The 22,519-nt window shown below is 39.6% G+C and overlaps 1 protein-coding gene across 1 annotated transcript in view; it reads left to right on the top strand.

Moving 5' to 3' along the window:
* The window catches only part of UTRN (utrophin), a 482,739-nt gene that overhangs the window by 99,854 nt on the left and 360,366 nt on the right, over positions 1–22,519 (top strand). The window contains exons 3-8 of the mRNA XM_065888619.1: positions 9,510–9,602; positions 10,845–10,922; positions 11,267–11,359; positions 13,829–14,001; positions 16,591–16,706; positions 17,399–17,559. Of these exons, the coding sequence (XP_065744691.1) occupies positions 9,510–9,602; positions 10,845–10,922; positions 11,267–11,359; positions 13,829–14,001; positions 16,591–16,706; positions 17,399–17,559 (714 nt within the window). The remainder of the gene's footprint in view (positions 1–9,509; positions 9,603–10,844; positions 10,923–11,266; positions 11,360–13,828; positions 14,002–16,590; positions 16,707–17,398; positions 17,560–22,519) is intronic.

The raw sequence follows: 22,519 nt of genomic DNA, 5'->3' as shown, positions 1-22,519 counted from the left end.
ATTATTTAACATGCTGTGTTTGTACATATTGAGGACTTAATAAATGATTTTGATTGAGCCTATTAGTATTTGTAGTCGTTAAAACAAATTTGGAAATTTGGTAGTATATGCTGTGTCTTTGTAATTGATGATCAATTTTGGTATTGATCTGCTGAGAAGAAATTCCTTTTCATCCTTCACCTAGAGAGGGGAGAGCAGAGCCACCTACCTTGTGCTTTTGCATTCAGCCCATGTGACCCCACCATCTCCACCTTCAGAGGTGGGCTCTGATTGGTGTGTGGATGAGTAGGTCTAGGTCACCGTGGGCCAGTGAGTTATAAAGAGAGGATTGTTGAAGAGGTGGTGGTTTTGGGGAAAAGAAGCTCTTTCTGTTAAAGAGGACTAGGAGACCCTGGGACCATTTTCAACTGTACTTTTGCCTTAGGAAGCTTTTAGCTCCAAGGGCTACTGGTAGGTACCCTCCAAGCATGGCTAATCATGAGGGGAGCCAGACTGGGTGGGAAGTGGAGGTATCTGACACTGTTATTTTTATTTTTATAATCTGTTGGGAAAATAAAAAAATCCTCTCACAAAAGATCTTTATTCAGCGTAGAATACAGAGAAAACACTTTGTTATTGAATACTCATATCAGATGAGGTGCATGCAGGCAGCTGGTAGAAGATCAGAAAGACTGGACAGAATTTCACACAAACATACAGTAAAGTAGAATAAAGAACAACGAGAGGGGGCCTCCCTGGTGGCGCAGTGGTTGAGAGTCCACCTGCCGATATAGGGGATACGGGTTCGTGCCCCGGTCTGGGAGGATCCCACATGCCGCGGAGCGGCTGGGCCCGTGAGCCATGGCCGCTGAGCCTGCGCGTCCGGAGCCTGTGCTCCGCAACGGGAGAGGCCACAACGGTGAGAGGCCCGCGTACGGTAAAAAAAAAAAGAACAAGTGTGTACCTCCTGGAGAGACAAATGGATTGTCCTCGTGCTGGTCTCCTGTCAACCTCCAGAGAGACTTTTGAGTTAATTTTGAGGTCTTTGTTATTTTGTTTTGGAAAGTTGGAGATGGGTTTATCTACTTCCTGACCAAAAACTTGGGCCTATTACGTTTTTAAGGAGACACCCTAAGGAGAAGGAAGGGACAAGGCAGCTGCCTCTCCTTTATTAAACAAAGGAAACGTTCTCTCTTCCTTTACATTATCATTATCAATGCCCTAACTAATGCCTCACCCTGGTCCCATGGAAGCCTATCTTTTGAGGAACTGCATTCTTCAAACATTTCCAGTGCTTTGCCAGTTGTACATATATGGAATGAGCTGTATTGTTTATTGAGTCGGCCTGCAGACCTTGCCTGATGGGCATATGGAGTTGGGGTTTATTCAGCCTGCAGACCTTGCCTGGTTATTTGCCCATGGAGTGTGCAAGTGGCCCTGCCCCTGGCCGCCAGGCGTGGGAGCCCACACGTGGTTCCTTATCATCCCAGTTTTCTCAGCACTATCTCGGTTACTTTGCTTACCAAAATCAACGTAAAAATTCTGTTACATGCTGTTTGACTTTTGATTCTCTGAAAGATATTTGATTTAGCTTGTGTTTTATAGTTTTTTGTAATTTCTAAGGTAAATGCACCTTCATTGCTTTGATTCCATTGTAAGCACTGCATAAATCACTGCTGTGTAGTTACTATGACACGAGTAGGATTACCTGAGCCATCTGTTTCTCCAGTCTCTCTCTCCCTTTTCTTCTTTTCCCCCCTCTTTCCAAACAAGCTTCTAAGCAGAATCTTGTTCGGTTCTTAAGAACTTGTGCTGAGTACCATGAATTCATAAAGAGAATGGCTGAGAGCCATGCATTTACGAATTCTTTAAGCAACTGTGGCACATTTTGCTGGTTTTCGTTTGTCAAGATGCTTAACGACCTCCTTGGGCATTTTATTGCACTCATTTTGCTTTTCAGTCGAAAGCAATGCTGCTTTCACTTTCACCATGGGGCTGAATCATAAAGTAGACATTGAAGATTATGCATTCTTCATTGCATCCATTAAGCTATATGTGTTGTAACTGTGATGAACCTAATTTCATCAGTTTGCTTAATTTTAACTAGAGATACCACTTTTTAAACAATCTATATTTATTTTATACAGTAGTACACATTACAAAAATTAGATAATAGAAGAAATCCAAAGAGACTTTTTTTTTTTGTGTGGTACGCGGGCCTCTCACCTTTGTGGCCTCTCCTGTTGCAGAGCACAGGCTCTGGACGCCCAGGCTCAGCGGCCATGGCTCACGGGCCCAGCCGCTCCGCGGCATGTGGGATCTTCCCGGACCGGGGCACAAACCCGTGTCCCCTCCATCAGCAGGTGGACTCTCAACCACTGCGCCACCAGGGAAGCCCCAAAGAGACTTTTTAAAACCACTTGTAATTCCATCATCAAGAGAAAAAGTACATTTCTGTTGTAAAATACTTAAAAGAAATCCATTTACACATAAACATAACTGAAATGACATTGTACCTAGTGCTCACTGATACATTATTGGTTTTTAAGAAAATGAAAAATTACAAGAGCTACATTTTTATTAGTGCTGAGATTTGGGATTCATAAATTAAAGATTCTGGTTTTTAAAATATTAAAAGAAATATTAAATTAAATCATTCACTTCTTTTTGAGTTTTTAAAATAACCAACTCCTTGCAAAAAAAAATCACTCAAAAAAAATAAAAGAGAGACTATAAAACTTACAATATGTTATCACATGCTGGAGCATCATTTTAAAATTGATTGGGGTGTCAGATTGACTTGAGAAGAATGCAAAAACATTATGGTATAAACACTATGTATGTGTATATATATATATGTATGCCATATAAATCCATGTGTATGATACAGAATTAGACACACACACAGACACATACATACCCACACATGCTGTAAGCAGTGGGGATATTAACTGAATTGAATAGACTGCCTCAAATCCTGTTTTGAAAATAGGAAGAGTATAAATAAATGACAGAGTAATCAAACAGTGTGAAAGGGCTCAAATTTATTATTTGTAAGATACCATCATCAGACATGGTAGTGGTGAAAGCATCTAAAAACTGTTATCTTTTCACTCTTCTCCATATTATACACAGTTAATAACTTCACTATTTATAATGGGATTAGGTAAATCACAGGATAGACTCTGTACTATATTTCTTATTTGGTGCAAATTTGGCAGAATCAAGCTAGCTCATGAATCCCTTTTGCTGTGCTCCCCATGCTTGTTGGTACAGATTTTGTTTACTCTGTTTAGATTCTGAGTGCCACGAAGGCACAGACTGGGCTTGTCATCCCTCACTTGGTTAGTGTCAGCAGGGCACACCACATAAAGGAGGCCGTCTTCTGAACCTAAAATCCAAGTCCCACTTCTACTTCTGGTTTGTTTGTTATCTCTACAAAGCATTAACATTTCACCCTTTTAAGGACTGCAAACTGCACTTCCTAAATTTTGCTTTCTTATTCAATCTTTCATAGATTTTTTTTTTCCATTACTACTACTACTGCTGCTGAAAAACTTGACCTATGATGGAAATAATTATGATTTGCGAGTATTGAAGAAAGGGGAGAATAATTCAGTATTAGATTATTAGATTAGAGAGAGGGTGGAGAGCAGATCACATGGGATCTCTTATTTGGAGTTTGAATTGTATTTCCCCGTGATGGGAGTCCATTAGGTTAAAGCAGAGACATGACACGATGTGATCTGCACCTTAAAATTAGAGTTATTCTGACTCTTATGCAGAAGTAAAGAGGTTGGTTGGCCTGGTATTGGAGATGTGCGTGAGAGTGGGGCCACTAAGGAGTAGTGGTCACCTTCGGAATGTGTTTTCGGAGGTAGAAATGACAGGGTTGGTATGGATTAGACATGAGGAATGAGTGAAAGGAGAAGAATCTGGTGTGACTCCTTTGTTTTTTTGGTCTGCGCAGGTATAATGACTCTGCTGGTATTTTGCAGTCAATCATATTCCCTAGTCTGTGGGTGGTGGTGGTGGTGGTGGTGGCGGTGGTGGTGGTGGTGGTGGGTGGCGGTGGTGGTGGCGGTGGTGGTGGTGGGTGGCGGTGGTGGTGGCGGTGGTGGTGGTGGTGGGTGGCGGTGGTGGCGGTGGTGGGTGGCGGTGGTGGTGGTGGGTGGCGGTGGTGGTGGTGGTGGTGGTGGTGGGTGGCGGTGGCGGTGGCGGTGGCGGTGGTGGGTGGCAGTGGCGGTGGCGGTGGCGGTGGCGGTGGTGGGTGGCGGTGGCGGTGGTGGCGGTGGCGGTGGTGGGTGGCGGTGGTGGCGGCGGTGGTGGTGGGTGGCGGTGGTGGCGGTGGCGGCGGTGGCGGTGGCGGTGGTGGTGGTGGTGGGTGGCGGTGGTGGTGGTGGTGGTGGTGGTGGTGGTGGGTGGTGGTCGTGGTGGCGGTGGTGGCGGTGGTGGTGGTGGTGGTGGGTGGCGGTGGTGGTGTGTGTGTCCGTCCTTTCCACAGAGTTTCTCAGTTCCTCCGAGGACTCACTGTTGGCTGCTCTTGTATTTCCCTGTATGTAGTTATGCCCTGTGAGAGAGATTACCAGTCATCCTAGGATCCAGGATGCCTGGAGACAAGATTTGTTGATCTGGCACAGTGTTTTAGGACATTACAAATATCAGGAGATTATACACATAAATTCAGATTTCCAGCTCCTTTGAGAAACCAGAAGTCCTACCAACAGTGGGCTGGGATTCTCAAATGGCCGCTGCTGGCTGAAACCGAGCACTGGCTCTTTCAGCCTTTAGGGCTGGCTGATTCACCAGGTGTGATGATGGGCCCATCAGGTTGGCCGCATTCAACTGAACCATCACGTATCCATGACTGTATTTGCAGCCCTTGCCTTCCCTCAGACCCCGGCTTATCCCTCCTGCATTGTGATGACAGTTTGCTTCTGTCCTCTGACATTTTCGATTCAGGAGCTTCAGTGTCTCAGCTGTAGGTATTAACGCTGGTCCCTGTTGGAGTCAAAATGGTGTTAGAACTGGTGTTAAGAGAGTTCAAAGAAGTACAGGGGACCAGGGGATGAGAGGAGGCAGCCAAAGCGAGTCACCTGTGACATCTGTCGTTTGGATTCCTATCATGTGGCCTTTTTCATTTTTTTTTAAGGTTAAATGCGACGCAAGGCTTATCTGTCTTCCAAGTTCAAGATTATTCATTTGTACTATTTTGTGTTTATTGGAAAATTGTGGAAACCCTTGCTTGTAAATGGGGAGGGTGACCTGAACTTGGTGTTTTTGCAGGGCCAGGCACAAAGGAGGTATTCACCAAATATTTGTCCAATTGAATTATTAAACTGTATTCTGTCTGTCAGAGAAGTTTCTGCAAATAAGTCTTCGCAAAGAATCAAAAATCTAAATAAGACTTTAACCGTCAGGCTGAATCAGGTCTTATTTTTATTAAACGATGACTTCTGACATTTCCCAACTGTTTCCCAGGGTGGATCCTATGTTTAGAGCCTGTGATTCAGAAGTACCAGAGATGCTTTAAAGCCATAAGCTTGGAAAAAAATTTCATTCTGAGTTCATTTAAATGTGGTATATATCTTGCTGCCCTCTTTGGGAAGTCATTAAATATACCTCCGCCGCCGCACCACTGATGAACTGTTTCCTTCCCTATATGTCATGACCCTGTGACCTCATAATTTTAGTAGCAGTTTAGTGTGCACTTTGAGAACCTGGATTTGGAGTCAGATCTTGTGGTATCACATCCTAGTTCTGCCTCTCGCTCGTCATGTCACCTCTGTGTCTCAGTTTTCTTACCTTAAAGTTCTATCATAAAGAAACAAAGAATGCATCTAAATCTCTGTAAATCTCTTAGAGCATATCTGATACATAGTAAGTCATGCTATTATTATGTCTAGGAACATTTCATGTTTCCGTTGTCTGTTTTTATATGGCCCACGAGCTAAGAATGGTTTTCACATTTTTAGGTGGTTGCAAAAAGTCAAAAAAAGAAGAATATTTCATGACATGTGGACATTATATGAAATTCAGATTTCCACGTCTACAAATCATGTTTTCTTGGAACACAGTCACCATTCCCATCGGCTCATCCGTTTATACATTGTCTGGGCTGCTTTCACATCTTGACAACAGGGTTGAGAAGTTTCGATAGAGACCACCTGGCCAGCAAAGCCTAAACTAAGTACTATCTGGAACTTTACGAAAGACATTTTCTGACCTCCGTTGTAAGGCACAAAGCACTGAATCTCCATACTTATAGGTGTTACTCTCCTAGGTGGTAGGTGGAACGGGCTCTTTGGTATAGTTTGGTTCTTTCCATCTGCCTATGGGACGTTCCTAAATTGCATTTGTCAGGAATAGGTAGTATTTTGTAGTGATTGGCTATGTGTGTGGCCAGTGTGGGTGTGTGTTTTATATGTAAGTTTTGAACCACAGTTTTGGATTTGTAAGAGCCCTGGTACCTTCCTTCATTGTCCAGTGAAGAGATCCATGGGCTGTATATTCCCTCCTGCAGGTGTACGTGGCTCTTCTGAGGGTACCAGATGGGAGTACACGCCAACCATGCCATCACTGGGGGTGGGGTGGCGGAGTGTTAGGAGAATAGGCACACAGCACAAAACTTATTTCTTACTGATCGCCATCAATATTTATCTGAAATTTGGAAAAAGAATAAAGAAATTGCATTGCTGTTACTGTCTTTTTTTTTTTAAAGAATATAAAGGCATTGGTTTCCCTAGTATAAGTGATTGACTTCTAGAAGGACAGAACTGTGTCTCAGTTACCTTTGTTTCAAGAGAATGCTTCACAAGGAGTCTTTCTCAAGATTTGTTCCTCAATAAACAAATGAATGACCCGGACAAGAGAGAGGAAAAGAGTGTCTCATGTGGAAAAATTAATGCTGCCTCTTAAATGAACACCTCCCACTTTACCACTGAGCAGCAGTGGAGCCTAGGGAAGAATCCATTGGGTTTACTGTTGAGTTATGCTGGTCTCCCAGTGCATACCTAAAGCACAGGTGTGCTCTTGTATCATCATGTTCATTAGTTTCGAATGGGATATATCCCTACAGGTCATCATATTAGTGAATTCGGGACTTGGAAGAACTTTCTCTATGAAGTGACACTTACGTGTACTCAGGTTCAGAGTCTGCTTTTACATTCCTGCCTAAGATGAAGTGCTTATTTGTTTTATCCATTCTTTCATCTACTGTTGAAATTTTATGGCACTTTTATGACAGTTGGAAACATTACTACTGTAATGATATGATAATGTACTGAATGATAATATCAGCCATTTACTGAACATCTGTCATCTTAGTGTTTAACAGATGAGCCAATAGATGTAGAAAGGCCACTTTTCTAAAGTTACACGGCTGGTAGGAGGCTTGTCTACAATGAGGTCATCAGTGGGCGTTCATAACTATTTGTAATATGGACTAATATTTATATTTACTTTATTTTAGTCTATGCTGATTTGTGTTACTCTGTTTCTTTTTTGGAAAATGGATACTGTAGAGGATTTGAGAAGGGTTAAATGCCGCCTAGACATTATTTAGCTGCCCTTGTCATCAGTAATTCCTAAGGTCCTTTCTGTGCCTAGATATCCCTATTTGTTTCTCCCATGAACTTTACCTATGTTGTTGTCTCTTTGCTCTGAGATCAGAGTTGTTCACGTCTTCCTGAAAGGGAATCTGGGTATTTGGTGGCTAGTTTGCTGAAGTGTACTTGGGTGGGTTTTGAGAGGAGGAAGGTAAGAGGTAGCAGATGACCAGGGCTGCTTCTGCCCTTTGCTTTTACTGAGAGCAGGTAGGAAATCTTTAATGTGCAAAAAACTTCCCTGCTCTGCCTCTTGAAGTATTGCCTCTGGATCTGGTCTCCTGCATCACTCAAATCTGTTTATCATTGTGATCGATGGAGATAATCCATGTATCTCTGACATCGTCACTGCTCACATAGTGGCAGCTGGAAATAGAAAAGCAGCTTTGTTTCAGATATAAATAAGTCATAGTTTATTCTTTACTGATTCAAAGGTGGAGACTTTACCATACTTCCTCTCATTTAGAGTATATGAACTATGGAAAAGCCACATGATAGAAATCACTAGTTTACTATACATTACACATAATTAAAAATGTAAGAAATCAGGAAGAGAGGAAAAAAGGGAAAATGCCAAGTTTTAGGAAACTTTAGGATGGCTTCCTTCCTCCCTCTCACCCATTTCAAGCTCAGAGTAAAATTTGGTTTCGTGTGACTTTATATATATGCTTTAAAGTGAAGAATAAAGAATATACAATAATTATTGGTTATAAAATATCTTTATTATTGACAGGAAGTAAAACTGTTAATCTCTGGGCATTTCATATTAGAAGGGGATAATTTGATTCAACATAATCATACAACATTTATTACACTGTGCTTTATAGCTATCTGGACATTTTCACATAATATTCTTTATTTGATCTTTACAATACCTGTGATTTAGAAAAAGATAAACAGTAGTAAGTAGCTGATTAGGTTCACCAGTTAGTTAACGGTCAGACAGATTAAAACTGAGGCGTCCTGATTTTCTGTGCAGTAATTGTCCTTTGCATACAACCATGATATCACACACAGACAGGCAAGGTCTACCTGTGAATGGGGTAGGATTTTCTGGCATGGACGCTAGAATATGTTTATCAGGGGAAGTTGATGCTGTTTATTAGTCAGAAGCAAGAGTTTAGAAATTCTATAGGTTTTGTCATTCAAAATACAGGATGGATACTGGATTTAGACACAGAGCCAAAAGTGTCCTAATCATTCAGAAATTGGGACCTAGAAATACAGACCTAGTGCCTGAGAGCTGAAATTTGAAGCGGAGAGCTGCAATTGATGATGACGTGACCTGCTTCCATAATGGAAATACCAAAAGCCATGCTTATACTGTGAATGTAAAGTGCAGAGCTGGAATAAGAACCTGCGCACTTTTCTTCAGCCTCTGGAGGCCTCTTTGGCCTCCAGGTACTGTATGCTCATGTATATTTTTAATACATCTTCTCTCTCAGGAATACAATAGACCCTCGAACAACACGGGGGATTAGGGGTGCTGACTCTGTAGAACTGAAAATCTATGAATAATTTAGTCAGCTCCCTCCTATCCCAGTTCCACCTCAGCAGTTTCAACCAACCACGGATCGTGTAATACTCATGTAATACTCTAGTGTTTACTACTGAAAAAAAATCCATCTGTAAGTGGACCTGCACAGTTCAAACCCATGTTGTTCAAGGGTCAGCTGTACATACAAGGCATATTGACATTAATCACAGTTTTATTTGCTCCCTTTCTAAGAAATAGTGCAATTTATATATTTCAGCTCAAAACATTTGTTATAGATTTCAAAGTTCTTTGTACTTCTTTCCATACAAGGCAAACTTGTATAGTCTGCTGATCATCCAGACTTTTAGTTGGAAGAAATGAAACTATTCATTTATTTTCCACTTATGTATGAAATTTCTGCTGCTGAAATTGTACTTTTTCTTTTATAGAGTGGAAAACCACCCATCAGTGATATGTTCACAGACCTCAAAGATGGAAGGAAGCTACTGGATCTTCTAGAAGGCCTCACAGGAACCTCACTGGTGAGGGATGCCATGTTCAAGAACCAGGCTAACGGCATATCTCTCATCATTACTGATACTTGAAGACCCTCTCGGGGGTCCTTACAATGTAAAGGCTGAAATAGGAACGTTAAAAAGGGGTTTTAATGAATTTTTTGATTGAGCGATATTTAGGTTTTATTGAGGGCTCTGTTTTTATCAAAAAAATACTTTATGTGTTTATTGCTCTCAGACAGTAGAGAATTACAAAGAAGAGTGGATATGTAAAGAGGGCATAATGTTTTGAATAGTAGAAAGTAGATACAAATACATTTAAATGTTATTTAACAAATAGTAAAAAAAAAGTTACAAAAACTGATGGCATTTATTTTTATTCAGATTTTCAGTATTATCTTCACGTTTGTTCTGTCATCAAATCCAGCTCTATTGCTTTATGTGTGAGGTACCCAGTACTCACACAGAAATAACTCTGCCAATGAAGACCATGTATTTTATGGGTACAACCTTTAACACAAGAGGTAGAATGACTATAAAAGGTATAGAGAGATGCACTTCTGAAGATGAATTTCTTTCTTGCCGAAGTGTGCGGTGTTACAGTCTACCTTTTGCCTTCCAGATGGTGGGTAGGCACCTATTGGAGAGATTGATCCCTTTGTCAGATAAGATTCCCTGGCCAATGAGGCAGAAAGAAGCCTCCCAGATCACCTTTCCCTGGGTGGCAATTCCAGTCTTCCCAGTGGGCCCTTGTAATCCTACCTGGAACCTGGGATAGCACCTCTGAATCCTCTCTGCTCTGTCTACACTAGTGCAGGGTGGAGGGGACATAACTTCTAAATCTTTCTTCATCCTGCCCAACTAAAATAGAAGAAGCTTTGTCCCTGGTGGAGCATTGGTTCCCAAACTTGTTTGCATCTTAGAATCACCAGGGAAATCTTTTATAAATTCCAAACCCAGACTATACTCCAGACTCATTAAGTCACAGTCCTTGTTGAACACAGGCACTGGTATTCTTGGAAGCTCCCTAGGAGATTCCAGTGTTCAGGCAAGCTAAGGAACTACTATCTTAAGGTGCTGTTAGTGGGAGAATTTGCATTCTGTCAACACCAGCCTTCATGGTGGCTTGAGAACCAACCCAGCCAGAGCTCCTGGTACAGAGGGGCTCTTGTGTGCTGAACTGCTGTTCCATGTGCATCTCAATGTCAGTGTTTGACAGCAACATGGAGGGACTCTCTGTCTCATTCGATTTTGTGTTCTGTTTTCCAGCCGAAGGAACGTGGCTCCACAAGGTTACACGCTTTAAATAATGTTAACAGAGTGCTGCAGGTTTTACATCAGAACAATGTAAGTTTGTAATATGACTTTGGAGGGGTCCTTTGATGCCATCGGGATGATTTATTTTGAAACCAACCACCTGCTCTGGACATTGGCATCAACTGATTTTTAGAAATATTTTTCTTATGAGACGTATTGAACCTGTTCTATGAGTGAAGCAATAGTTGTGCTTTTTGTGATTACTTTATTGATCTATTGTATAAGTAATACATTTTTGAGATTTAGGTTCACCTGATTCTCTAAAGTGAAATTTTTCTTGTCATTTACTTATATTGCTGTCCAAACGAGCTAAAACAAAAACCTGAGTTTCCATAGAAAAATTGTCTTAAAAGTTATTTTTTTCATTTTACTAGGTGGATTTAGTGAATATAGGAGGAACGGACATTGTAGATGGAAATCACAAACTGACTTTAGGACTACTTTGGAGCATCATTTTGCACTGGCAGGTGGGAAAATTTTCAGTCACTTCTTAATAGGAATTGGAAATGTATCATTTGTGTGTTAGTTTCTTAGAGCTGCCACAGAGTACCACAAACTGAGTGGCTTCAACAATAGAAATTTATTTTCTAACAATTTTGGAGGCTGGAAATCTGAGATCGAGGTGTCAGCAAGGTTGGTTTCTTTTCCTTTGTTTGTAGATGGCTGCCTTCTTCCTGTGTCCTCACGTGGTCTTGTGTGTGTGTGTGTGTGTGTGTGTGTGTGTGTGTGTGTGTGTGTTTGTGTCCTAATCTCCTTTGCTTATTTCAAGACACCAGTCATATTGGATTAGGGCCAACCATATGATCTCATTTTACCTAAACTACTTCTTTAAGGACCCTATTTCTAAATATATTCATATTATGAGGTGCTGGGGGTTAGCACTTCAACATATGAATTTGGAGAGGGGACACAATTCAACTTATAATAATTTTGAGTGAAAGAGCCTGACAAACTGCTCTATTTTCCTGGCATAGAATAAAAAGTATCTGTTTTTTTAAAACATTAGATTTAAAAAATATCATACTTATAAAAAAATTGTAAAAATATCCTGAAGAATTCCTGGATACCTTTCCCTCAGATTCTCCAAATGTTAACAGCTGTCTGTATTTCTGTGTTTTCTCTCTCTCTCTCCCCCTTTTTCTCTTTGACTAAATAGATCTGTGAGTATTTTGTAAAAACAAATCATTTTTCTAAAAACAAGGAGTTCTCTTACATAACTACAATATTATTATTATGTTAATATAATATAAAATGTCTAATACATAATATTAATATTTACAATGCTAGTATTAATTATTATACATATGATAATTATTATATCATGCACTAGCAATTAGCATGTAATTATTAAAATCAGGAAAATAATATTGAAACAATACAGTTACGTAATCTATAGCTCTTATGGAGATTTTGTCAATTGCCCCAATAATATCCTTTATAGAAAAAGAAAATACAAGATCATTTATTACATTCATTTGTCCTGTTTTTTTAGTCATCTTTTAAACTGGCATAATTTCTGAGTCTTTCTTTGTATTTCATGATATTGTCATTTTTGAAGAGTACTGAATAAGTTATTTTGTAGAATGTTCTTCCATGTGGATTTGGCTAATATTTTCTCATGATCGGATTCAGGTTATTCATTTTTGGGAGGAATGTCAGAAAAATGATGTTGAGTTTTTCTTTTTTTAAAAAAATATTTATTTGGTTGCTCTGGGTCTTGGTTGCAGCAGGTGTGCTCATTAGCTACGGCTCAAGGGCTCCTCTGTTGTGGCATGCGAACTCTTAGTGTGTTATGCAGGTGGGATTTAGTTCTCTGGCCAGGGATGGAACCGGGGCCCCCTGCACTGGGAGTGTGGAGTCTTAACCACTGCGCCACCAGGGAAGTCCCAGTATTGAGTTTTTCTTAATACACCACATCAGGAAGCATATGCTGTCCATTAGTTTTTTTCTGGCAGTTTTAACTCTCATCATTTGGGTGAGGTGGAATCTGCAGGTGTCCCCACTGTAATGTGACTGCCCTTTGTTATTAAAAAGTATCTTGTGGAGATATACTTTGAGACTGTATAAATATTCAGCTACTTATTAAACTTTTGTCTGTTAATTTTAAGATCCGTTCATAGTTCTTACCTGATCAGTTATTAATATAATGCGTGGCAAAGTGATTTTCTAATTTCATCATTTCTTCTACATTTGTTAATTGTCTTTCCACTTATGAGGAAGAGCTTTTCCTTGTCTCTTGTTTCTCTGTATCTATCTATCTATTCTATCTATCTATCTATCTATCTATCCACTCATTTATATATCTGTGTGGATTTTTACTTATTTTATGGATTTTTACTTATTTAATAGGTTCTGATCTTTCACTATTGTTAATTATTTCTCAAGCCCCCTTAAGTTGGCTCTTGTGGATTTTTTTTTGATATGTCCACATCATTCTTTGAACACTTCCTTAAAATATATGTACTGATTTAGAATAATAATATAAAATATTAGTTCTAGATTATAATTGTTATTGCCATCAGGAAATGCACTTCATTCTTGGATTTTATAGTCAGCCAAAAGTTCTTACCTTCTTCCACATTTGTGTAGAAAATAAAAATTGAGTTTTCTTCCTATTAAAAGATGTTTAAAGTATAGTTTTAAAATATTACTTTTTTGTGGCTATGAAAGTAATGTTCACTGTAGCCAAGTGTAATATAAGTATTGCTAAGATATAGAAAATGCCATAATATATAAAGGTGAGGTTAAAATCACCTCTAAATCGAAATCATGACTGTTAAAATGTATTTATCCTTCCAGCGTTTAAAGGAAAGTTTTGAAGTAAAATGAATACCAGTGGCCTGATCCAATGGTTCATGAATATAATATTCCTTATTCAAGGACTGGATTCCAATGACTACTTGAGGTTATTGGCAGCCATGGTTTCTTTTGAACAGGTGAAAGATGTCATGAAGGATATCATGTCAGACCTGCAGCAGACCAACAGTGAGAAGATCCTGCTGAGCTGGGTGCGCCAGTCCACCAGGCCGTACAGCCAGGTCAACGTCCTCAACTTCACCACCAGCTGGACAGATGGGCTTGCCTTCAATGCCGTGCTCCACCGACATAAGTGAGATGTGACTCTTCTTGGATGTGCAGATTTGTACAGATTTGTACCTCCTCTCTGTCCCTCCCTTACTTACTACTCCCTAAAGGCCCTTCCCACTACCGCCTCTCTCCTCTGTACATGCTCTAAGAAAACATAAAGAATAGAAATATCATGGAAAAAAAACTACCCATCACATCTTTGTTTCCATAGGACTTAAATGCCACAGTGCAGTGTCCATGGTTTCTTCTACATATTTGTAAGTTAAAAGATGTAAAATAATTCACATAGTTCAATGTGAACTAACTCATTCAGCACTAACCAGTAATATACACAAAGAATTGTGACAGTTTTCAGCCTCCTACTTTAGTTTTATAGGAAAACTCTATAAAACCCCAATTAAAAATAGATCAATGATTCTTTTTATGAAACTTCTGAACAGATTCTAATTATATAATAAAATACCAGAGGACCAAAAAGAGCCACTACTCTTCTGAAGAAGAGACAGGCTGAAGTACTTCGTAAACAGAAACCAAAACTAATTATGAAGCTATATTAATTGAGACTATATAGTACTATAAAGAAAACACTAATATAATAATAGGCTGAAGCATATGAAATTGCCAATATTTGACTGTTTTTGATATAAATGGCAGTTTCATGTAGTTCAACCTAATGGAATAAAGAGCTCAGAAACAGCTCCATCCTGATCTACAACTGAGCCGATGTTGCAGATTAATAGATGGTGTGGAACAAATGGAAATGAGTGAATTGGATCCCTGCCTCACCATACCCTGAATAAACTCCAGATGCATCAAAGGTTTAAATGTGAAAGGCAAAATTTGTTATGTGTTTTATTCTTCTTGTAAATTATTTATTGTCTCAAGTTTTATTTCCTATATGTTCTTTGCTGATATATGAAAATGCAGTTGACTTTTCTACATCTTATATCTGGAAACTTGTTAAATTCTTACCAAAATTTGTTACTGAAAGTTTTTTTTTTTTTTGATAGATGACCATGAATTATAATAGTTTTTTTCCTCCCCTTCCCTCCCCTCTCCTCCCTTGCCCTCCTCTCCTCTCCCCTTTCCCCTTCATTTGTGCCTTGTCCTTCAATACAATATCAGTTTGCATTGGTGGTAGTGACCAGAATGTTTTGTTCTTGATAACAAAGGGAGTGGTTTTAATGTTTTACCATAAGACTGCTCTTTGCTTTAGTTTTTTTTTTCATATAACTTTTATCTGGTTAAAAAAAACCCCACACACCCCATCTTCTTCTACTTCTCCTTTCTCAGTTTAAGCGGGTTGCCCACTGTTTCTAGTCAGTTAAGAGACACTATCATAAAAGTTGAATTTTTTGTTTGTTTGTTTGCGGTACGCGGGCCTCTCACTGCTGCGGCCCCTCCCATTGCGGAGCACAGGCTCTGGACACACAGGCTCAGTGGCCATGGCTCACGGGCCTAGCCGCTCCGCGGCATGTGGGATCTTCCCGGACCGGAGCACGAACCCGTATCCCCTGCATTGGCAGACGGACTCTCAACCACTGCGCCACCAGGGAAGCCTGAAAACTTGAATTTTAGCTTAAACATTTTTCCATCTGTTACTTAATTGATTTAACAAGTGTGTGTGGGGTGCCTTCTATGTGCTGAACACAGGATGTAGAGCAGAGAACAAAACAAGCAAAATTCCCAGTCCTTCTTCTTGGAATTAATGTTCAAATAGAGGGAGGCAGACAGTTTTTTAAAAATGAAAATGTTAGTTGTGTAGCATATAGAAATGGTAAATATTGCTGAAGAAAAATATGTCAGGCAAGCGGGGAGGAGGTACCTGGCATGTGGGAGGCCACTGGGTGCAGTGGTGTGAATACGGGAAATAATAAGAGGTGGAGTCAGAGAGGGAACTGGGCGGGTGGGGACGAGGGAGGCAAATCCCAGAAGTGTAGGTGGGTCCAAGATGCAAGAGTAGATAGAGTGCAGAGAAAATGATCAACTTTTGAGTAAGTCAGAGCAACAATAATGTGCAGTTTGTGGGATTAAAAGAAAATCAAGATAGAAATGAAATACTAGACAGTAGCTATATGGAGAGGGGTGGACGGAAATTCTCTCAGGGTCTTTTCTTTAGGAGTGTCCTGTGAAGAGATTAGAACTGGATTTTCTATTCTGCTAAACTTGGTCTTTAATTGGAGAATTTAGTCCATTAACATTATTGCGATAAGTTCATTCTTACCGCTTGTTTTGAGCTTTTCATTTTTCTTACTTTTTTCTATATCTTCTTTTCTTTCTTGTTTTATACTGGTACGTTCTTCTTCCCTTTTTTTTCTTTCACTATTTGGGAAATATACCATTTCTAGTCTTTCAGTGGCTACTCCAGAATTTTAACAGGCATGTTTAACCAATACAAAAACCTTAGAATGTTCTACCTGTTGTTTTCATATTTATAGATTACCTTAAAATATTATATATTTGACAAGACTTTGGGATATAAAAGATAAACTTTTAAATTTATATTCACAAATAAAAAAATCTAAAACTGAAATGTATTCGATTATGACAATAACAACTTTGTTTCCACATATTTCATCTTCACTGAATTTTATTTGCATCCTGATTTCAGACCCGATCTCTTCAACTGGGATAGAGTTGTCAAAATGTCCCCAATTGAGAGACTTGAACATGCCTTCAGCAAGGCTCAAACTTACTTAGGAATTGAAAAGCTGTTAGATCCTGAAGGTATTGTTCAGTGTTTAATTACAACCTTGATTTTTCGTTACAGTTTTGAATACTTGAAAAGCAGTGCTTTCCCCACCCCCCGCTTTTTGGAAAGAATTGTGAGAATTGAGGAGGTGTTTTTCCTTTTGAAATGTGGTACAAGCCATTTTATTACAGACATGATACTTCTGTGCTTAACAGTTTCTAGGATCCTTCAGGAGGAAATTTAATTACATCACTGTAGAATAGTTAATCAATATGAGCATAAGATTTAAAGTTTTAGGAAAACAGAATTATTAGATAAACAATTTAGTATTTTATTTATTTCATTAAAATGTGTTTTTGTATGAGCTTGTATATGATGTGAAAACTTCAGTTACAAATGTTGCAGGATTGAATTCTAGACTTATTTTCATACTATGAATGAAATCTGTGATGTTATCTTAGATGATAGCTTATCTTTGAGCCTTATGGGGGAAGCTTTTAGGGAAGATTTTTAAGAAATGGGATATGGAACAAAAAAAGTAGGTAATCATCTTTACCTTCGGCTCATATATTATATGAAATAGAAATTTACTGAGCTGTGGTATTGCAAAGATAATATACTAGCATTGTTTATGGGTACTAAGACAGTTATTTTATATCCAATATTGAGCAATTCACATACTTTGGACATCTAATTTAAGCTAGTTCTTATTTTCTTCCACTTTTAGATGTTGCTGTTCAGCTTCCTGACAAGAAATCCATAATTATGTATTTAACATCTTTGTTTGAGGTGCTACCTCAGCAAGTCACGATAGATGCCATCCGTGAAGTAGAGACACTTCCAAGGAAATATAAGAAAGAATGTGAAGAAGGAGAAATTAACATGCAGGTACAGGTAAATTTTTATGAATGTGTTTGACTTGCCATATTTGTTTTCTCTTAGGTACCAGATAAAAACACTTTCAGAGCATTTTTTTTCTTGACTGAGAACGTCTTGGTTTCTCAGCATCAGAAGTTCAGTTTATTGGTTGGCATGCTGTCACACGTCACATGCATGCAATGGAGAACATAACTTTACTGACTTTACTTTTTAAGAAGGAAATGTATTATTGCATACAGCAAGGCTAGAGTTAGAGTCTAGGATTGTGATCATGCTTAAGGACCTATGTTTTTCTAGCATCTGGTCATCTTTTAACACTCTTGTCCTGTACTGAAGGTGGTTTTTCTCATGTCAGCTTAGTTCTGTTCTAAGTACTAATTTTTTTTCTTTTTTTGCCATTTTGTACCATTATATTCTCACAAGGGCCATCAAAATGTAAGCTTTTCCCTTTCTTTTAGGAGGAATAATTTTTTTTTTTTTGTGGTACGTGGGCCTCTCACTGTTGTGGCCTCTCCCGTTGCGGAGCACAGGCTCCGGACGCGCAGGCTCAGCGGCCATGGCTCACGGGCCCAGCCGCTCGGCGGCACGTGGGATCTTCCCGGACCGGGGCACGAACCCGTGTCCCCTGCATCGGTAGGCGGACTCTCAACCACTGCGCCACCAGGGAAGCCCTAGGAGGAATAATTGATAATATGTTACTTGGTGAGTTTTTCACTTAAGGGCTGACAGTGGTTTTATTCATCAGGATATAAATGAGGATCCTTTTTTTTCAGGAGATATAAATAAAGTCATGAAATTTTCTCCCTGAATAATTCTGCCTTGAATCAATCCATATTTTACCTTATTCTGTTTTAGTCTAACCAGTTCTCATAATTCATAAAATGAGAGAACCTTAACAGTGGGATGAGAACTTAAAAGGTATTTGGTCTAACATTTATCAACAAAACAATCAAAAGATACACATGGATTTCAAAGTGATAAGAAATACATTTTAGAGAGGCAGAAAGCATGGGCTTTGAAGCTTAAATTTCATCCCTCTTACTTCTTGTTTTGGGTTGGTTACTTACCCTCTCATCCTCAGTTTTATTGCAAAATCTGGGTAAAACCACCCACTTTATAAAGTTAATAAGTTTGAAGTATCTAAAATGATGTTAATAAGCACTCAGCAAGCAGCAGATATTATAATTTTTCCTTCTCATTTTGTTTAGGTATTATCATTCATTTTTATTCAACAAGATTTTTTTTCAAATGTTAGTGATAATGATAATAGTCTTGAATTGGCATAGCATTTTTTTTTTCTTCTCCAAGGTTCAAAGGACTTATTATTTCAGGTTTTCTTTGGGTAGTAGGTACCACTTCTTTTATTTTCTCCATTTCAACAAACTATGATTTACAGAAAAAGACAAAAGCTTAGAGGAAAAGAAGGCAAGAGATGGGGCCAGATTATGAACCAAGGGCTCTTTTTAGTAGTTTTGAGGATCAAGTGATATTGAGGAAAAGCCCTAATGTTTTATCATTGAATGTTTGCTGAGAAGCATTTGTCTCTAGTAGTGTAGTTATTATGCTGCATTAATGACGCATCCTTTTCAGGGCTCAAATAATCTTCAGAGTTTGCCTTTTGGTTTTAGAATCGTTTCTTCATTGGATCGGGGTTCCTTTTGTTAGAAAGATGGAATATTCTACTTCTTATAGTGAAGGCTATTCTCTTTTAAAAAGAAGGGAGATTTCATTTGCCTTTCATGGTGTGTAGATAAAATAATCACTTCTGTTTAGGGCTCGGGGTAACATGATAAGAATTGCAGAAGCCATTTGCTGTTTGATTAAGAGCAAGTGTATTGGGACTTGCCTGGTGGCGCAGCGGGTGGGAATCTGCCAGCCAATGCAGGGGATGCGGGTTCGAGCCCTGGTCCAGGAAGATCCCACATGCCGCAGAGCAACTAAGCCCTGTGTGCCACCACTACTGAGCCTTCACTTTGGAGCCCACGAGCCACAACTACTGAGCCCGCATGCCACAACTACTGAAGCCTGTGCACTTGGGGCCTGTGCTCTGCACCAAGGGAGGCCACCGTAATGAGAAGCCTGCGCACCGCAACTAAAGAAGGCCCGCGTGCAGCAACGAAGACCCAACACAGCCAAAATAAATAAATAAATACATTTATTAAAAAAAGAAAAGAGCAGGTGTAATAATATTAACCTTTTCATTAATGCTTTCATTAATGCCTTAGAGGTTGAATTAAGTTAATTGGAGAGATGAAACGTGGTCAAGTTGTAATCATCTACTGTTTGACATATCTTGCCATCCTCTACTTTCCTGAGAACACTAACAGCCCGACTTCCTCTCTTGCTGTTTCTACAAACATGTGCTGTAGAGCATTAGGTGGTCAGCAAATAATTCCTGAATTTCTCTTTAATCTCTCAGTTGAAGGTCTCCTCTTGTATGTGAATGAATACCTTCTGAACACCTGCATTTAGATAATGCCTTCCACTTCCCACCTCATAGATCCTAGTGCCTGTCTAAATGACCTTTGGCTGGTCACTAACTTTCCTAATTCTCAGAATTGCTCATTAGAATATCAAGGTTTGATACTAAATGACCTCCAGGATTATTGTGGCTTTCCAGTTTTGGGGTTTTAGGTCCAGAACTTAACTCATTTTCCCTTCTCTGTCTTTGGCACCATCCCTCTCCTAATCATCCGTCATTTCATCTGTGGGCTCACTGATTCATTGTTTTTAACTCCTGCATGTTGTTTACTGGGTCCATTTGGATTCTTCCTCCAGAATATCTTTGGTGTGTGTTTTCTTTCTGTTCCAGCCCTCATACTAATTAAACACCTCATCTCCTCTTGTGGTTTACAAGGCCCAGCCCACCGCCCCAACTCATCTCAGGCCACTGCACGCCAGTCGTGGTGGACTTCTTCCTCTCCTTCCCCAAGATTCTTGTACGTGTGGGTTGCTTTCTGTGAAACGCTCCTCTACCCACTGTTTGCATGGCAAGCTTCCCATCTTTCCTCAATTTCAATGGAACTTTTTCAGAGAAGACTTCCCTGATTAACCTAATTGAAATCCAACCCTACACACACACACACACACACACACACACACACTCTCACACACTCACACACTCACTCTGTTTCTTGCTGTCACAGTATTTTTGTAAACTATGTTAAGAATTTTAAATTGTATCTTAAGAGCATTGAGAAAGCAGTGAAAGATTTTAAGCAGGGAAGTCTTATGATGTGCTTACATTTTCCAAACATCATTCTGGCTGCTCTGTGAGAAGTGGGTGGTGGACGTAGCAGTCTGGGGAGCAACGGGGAAGCAGAGACACTGGTAGCAGGCTGTTGCAGTGCTGAGGACAAACGGTTTTTGTGAAGACGGAAAGGCCTAGATGGATTTGAGATGAATTTTGAAGGTAGGAATTGCTTACACGTACATACAAAATGTGGGTGGTAAAAGCTAGAGACCAAGGCTGGCTCCCTGATTTTTAGCTGGAGGGGTCAAGTGCATGGAGGAGGCATTTACTGAAATGGGAAGCTTGAAGAGCTTTGGGGGGAAAAACTAGGGTTTAACTACTGACAATGTTTGATATGCCTATGAGACATTGAAGTGGAGATGTTAAGGAAGTAGGACATAGGAGTTTGGAGTTTGGGGCCAGAAATATAAAGGTAAATGTTTGCAGGATGTAGATGGTTCTTTAAATCCAATGGGAATGGATGAAACCATGCAGGCAGAGTACATAGAAGAAAAAAGGGCCCTGGACTTAATTTTGAGGAGCTTCATTACTTACATGTTGGCAAATGCTGTTGAACTAGGAGGAAAGCCAAGATGGTGTTCTTGAAGCAGGGAAAGGAGAGCTTCAGGAGGGTGGGGACTGGTCAGATGTAGGGAATGCCACTGAAAGCTTAAGGAACATAAGGTGACCGGACCTCCGGGTTTGCTTGGAACAGTTCTGGTTTATGTGTGTTGTTCTAGTACTGTTGATTATCAAAAATGTTCTGTTTTTTTGTTAATTACATGGTCATCCTAAAGATGATGCTAGAAAAGTGGATTTGTCAATGAGAACGTTGGTAACACTGGCAAAAGCTTTTCCAGGTGTGTGGTGGGGACCAGTGCCCAATCAGCATGAAAGGGAGTGTTAACAAATGTAGCTGTTAAATACATGAGCATTTCTTATATTGTTCTCTATACGTTTGTGTATGTTTGAGATAGTACATAAAAACTGTGGATGAGAGTTGATAAAGTGGAGACAGGCTGTAGGCAAATTTTAAAGAATTTTTTGCTCTGGAAGGGAACAAATGAATGAGAGAGGTGGTAGGTTTGGTTTTATGAGTCTAAAGTATATAAGAAAATACTCCACTGCCTAGAAGGAGCTTGGAATAACTTATTCCGCGGGCTCTTCAAAAAAAGACCAGCTAGTAACCTAGAGGGCAGCTGCCTCAAAAAAATATCGCCAGTACGACAACCTGTATGTGTGTCTGTCTTTCAGTGTCTAAAATGCAATTCAGTAAAAGCAATTTAACTAGGGTCAAAGCAGGATTCTAATCTCTGTCTCTTTAAATGACATCCATCCTTCAAGGCCCAGCAGGTTCCAGATCCTCTATGAAACTTTCCTATTTTAGCCCTCGGCGAATTCAAATAGCATTCCTTGTTGCACCCGTGGAATTTATAACTTTGTTAATAGCCTTTTTATTTTTGTTCAGAAGTGATTCATGTGGGTTATTTGTCTCTTCCCAGCTATATTAGAATGTCCCTGAGTACAGAATCCATGAGTGATGCAGCTTTTGTACTCTTTGCCATCCTAGCATTTAAAAATGCATTCTATGTCACAGCGTTGCTCACCCAGCTCCTGAGAATCAGGTGGATGCCTAAGACACAGTGGTGCCTACCTTGGTTTCTCCATCCAGTGTGTCTTTGTTGAACACCTTCTGGTCTTCACAGCGTTTGTGAGTTTTCTTGGCTTTGTCTTTAT

This window comes from Phocoena phocoena, chromosome 12 (genome assembly GCF_963924675.1).
Source record: "Phocoena phocoena chromosome 12, mPhoPho1.1, whole genome shotgun sequence".
Taxonomy (NCBI): Eukaryota; Metazoa; Chordata; class Mammalia; order Artiodactyla; family Phocoenidae; genus Phocoena; species Phocoena phocoena.
The sequence above is the reverse complement of the archived record's forward strand: the minus strand, read 5'-3'. Positions and strand labels throughout refer to the sequence as shown.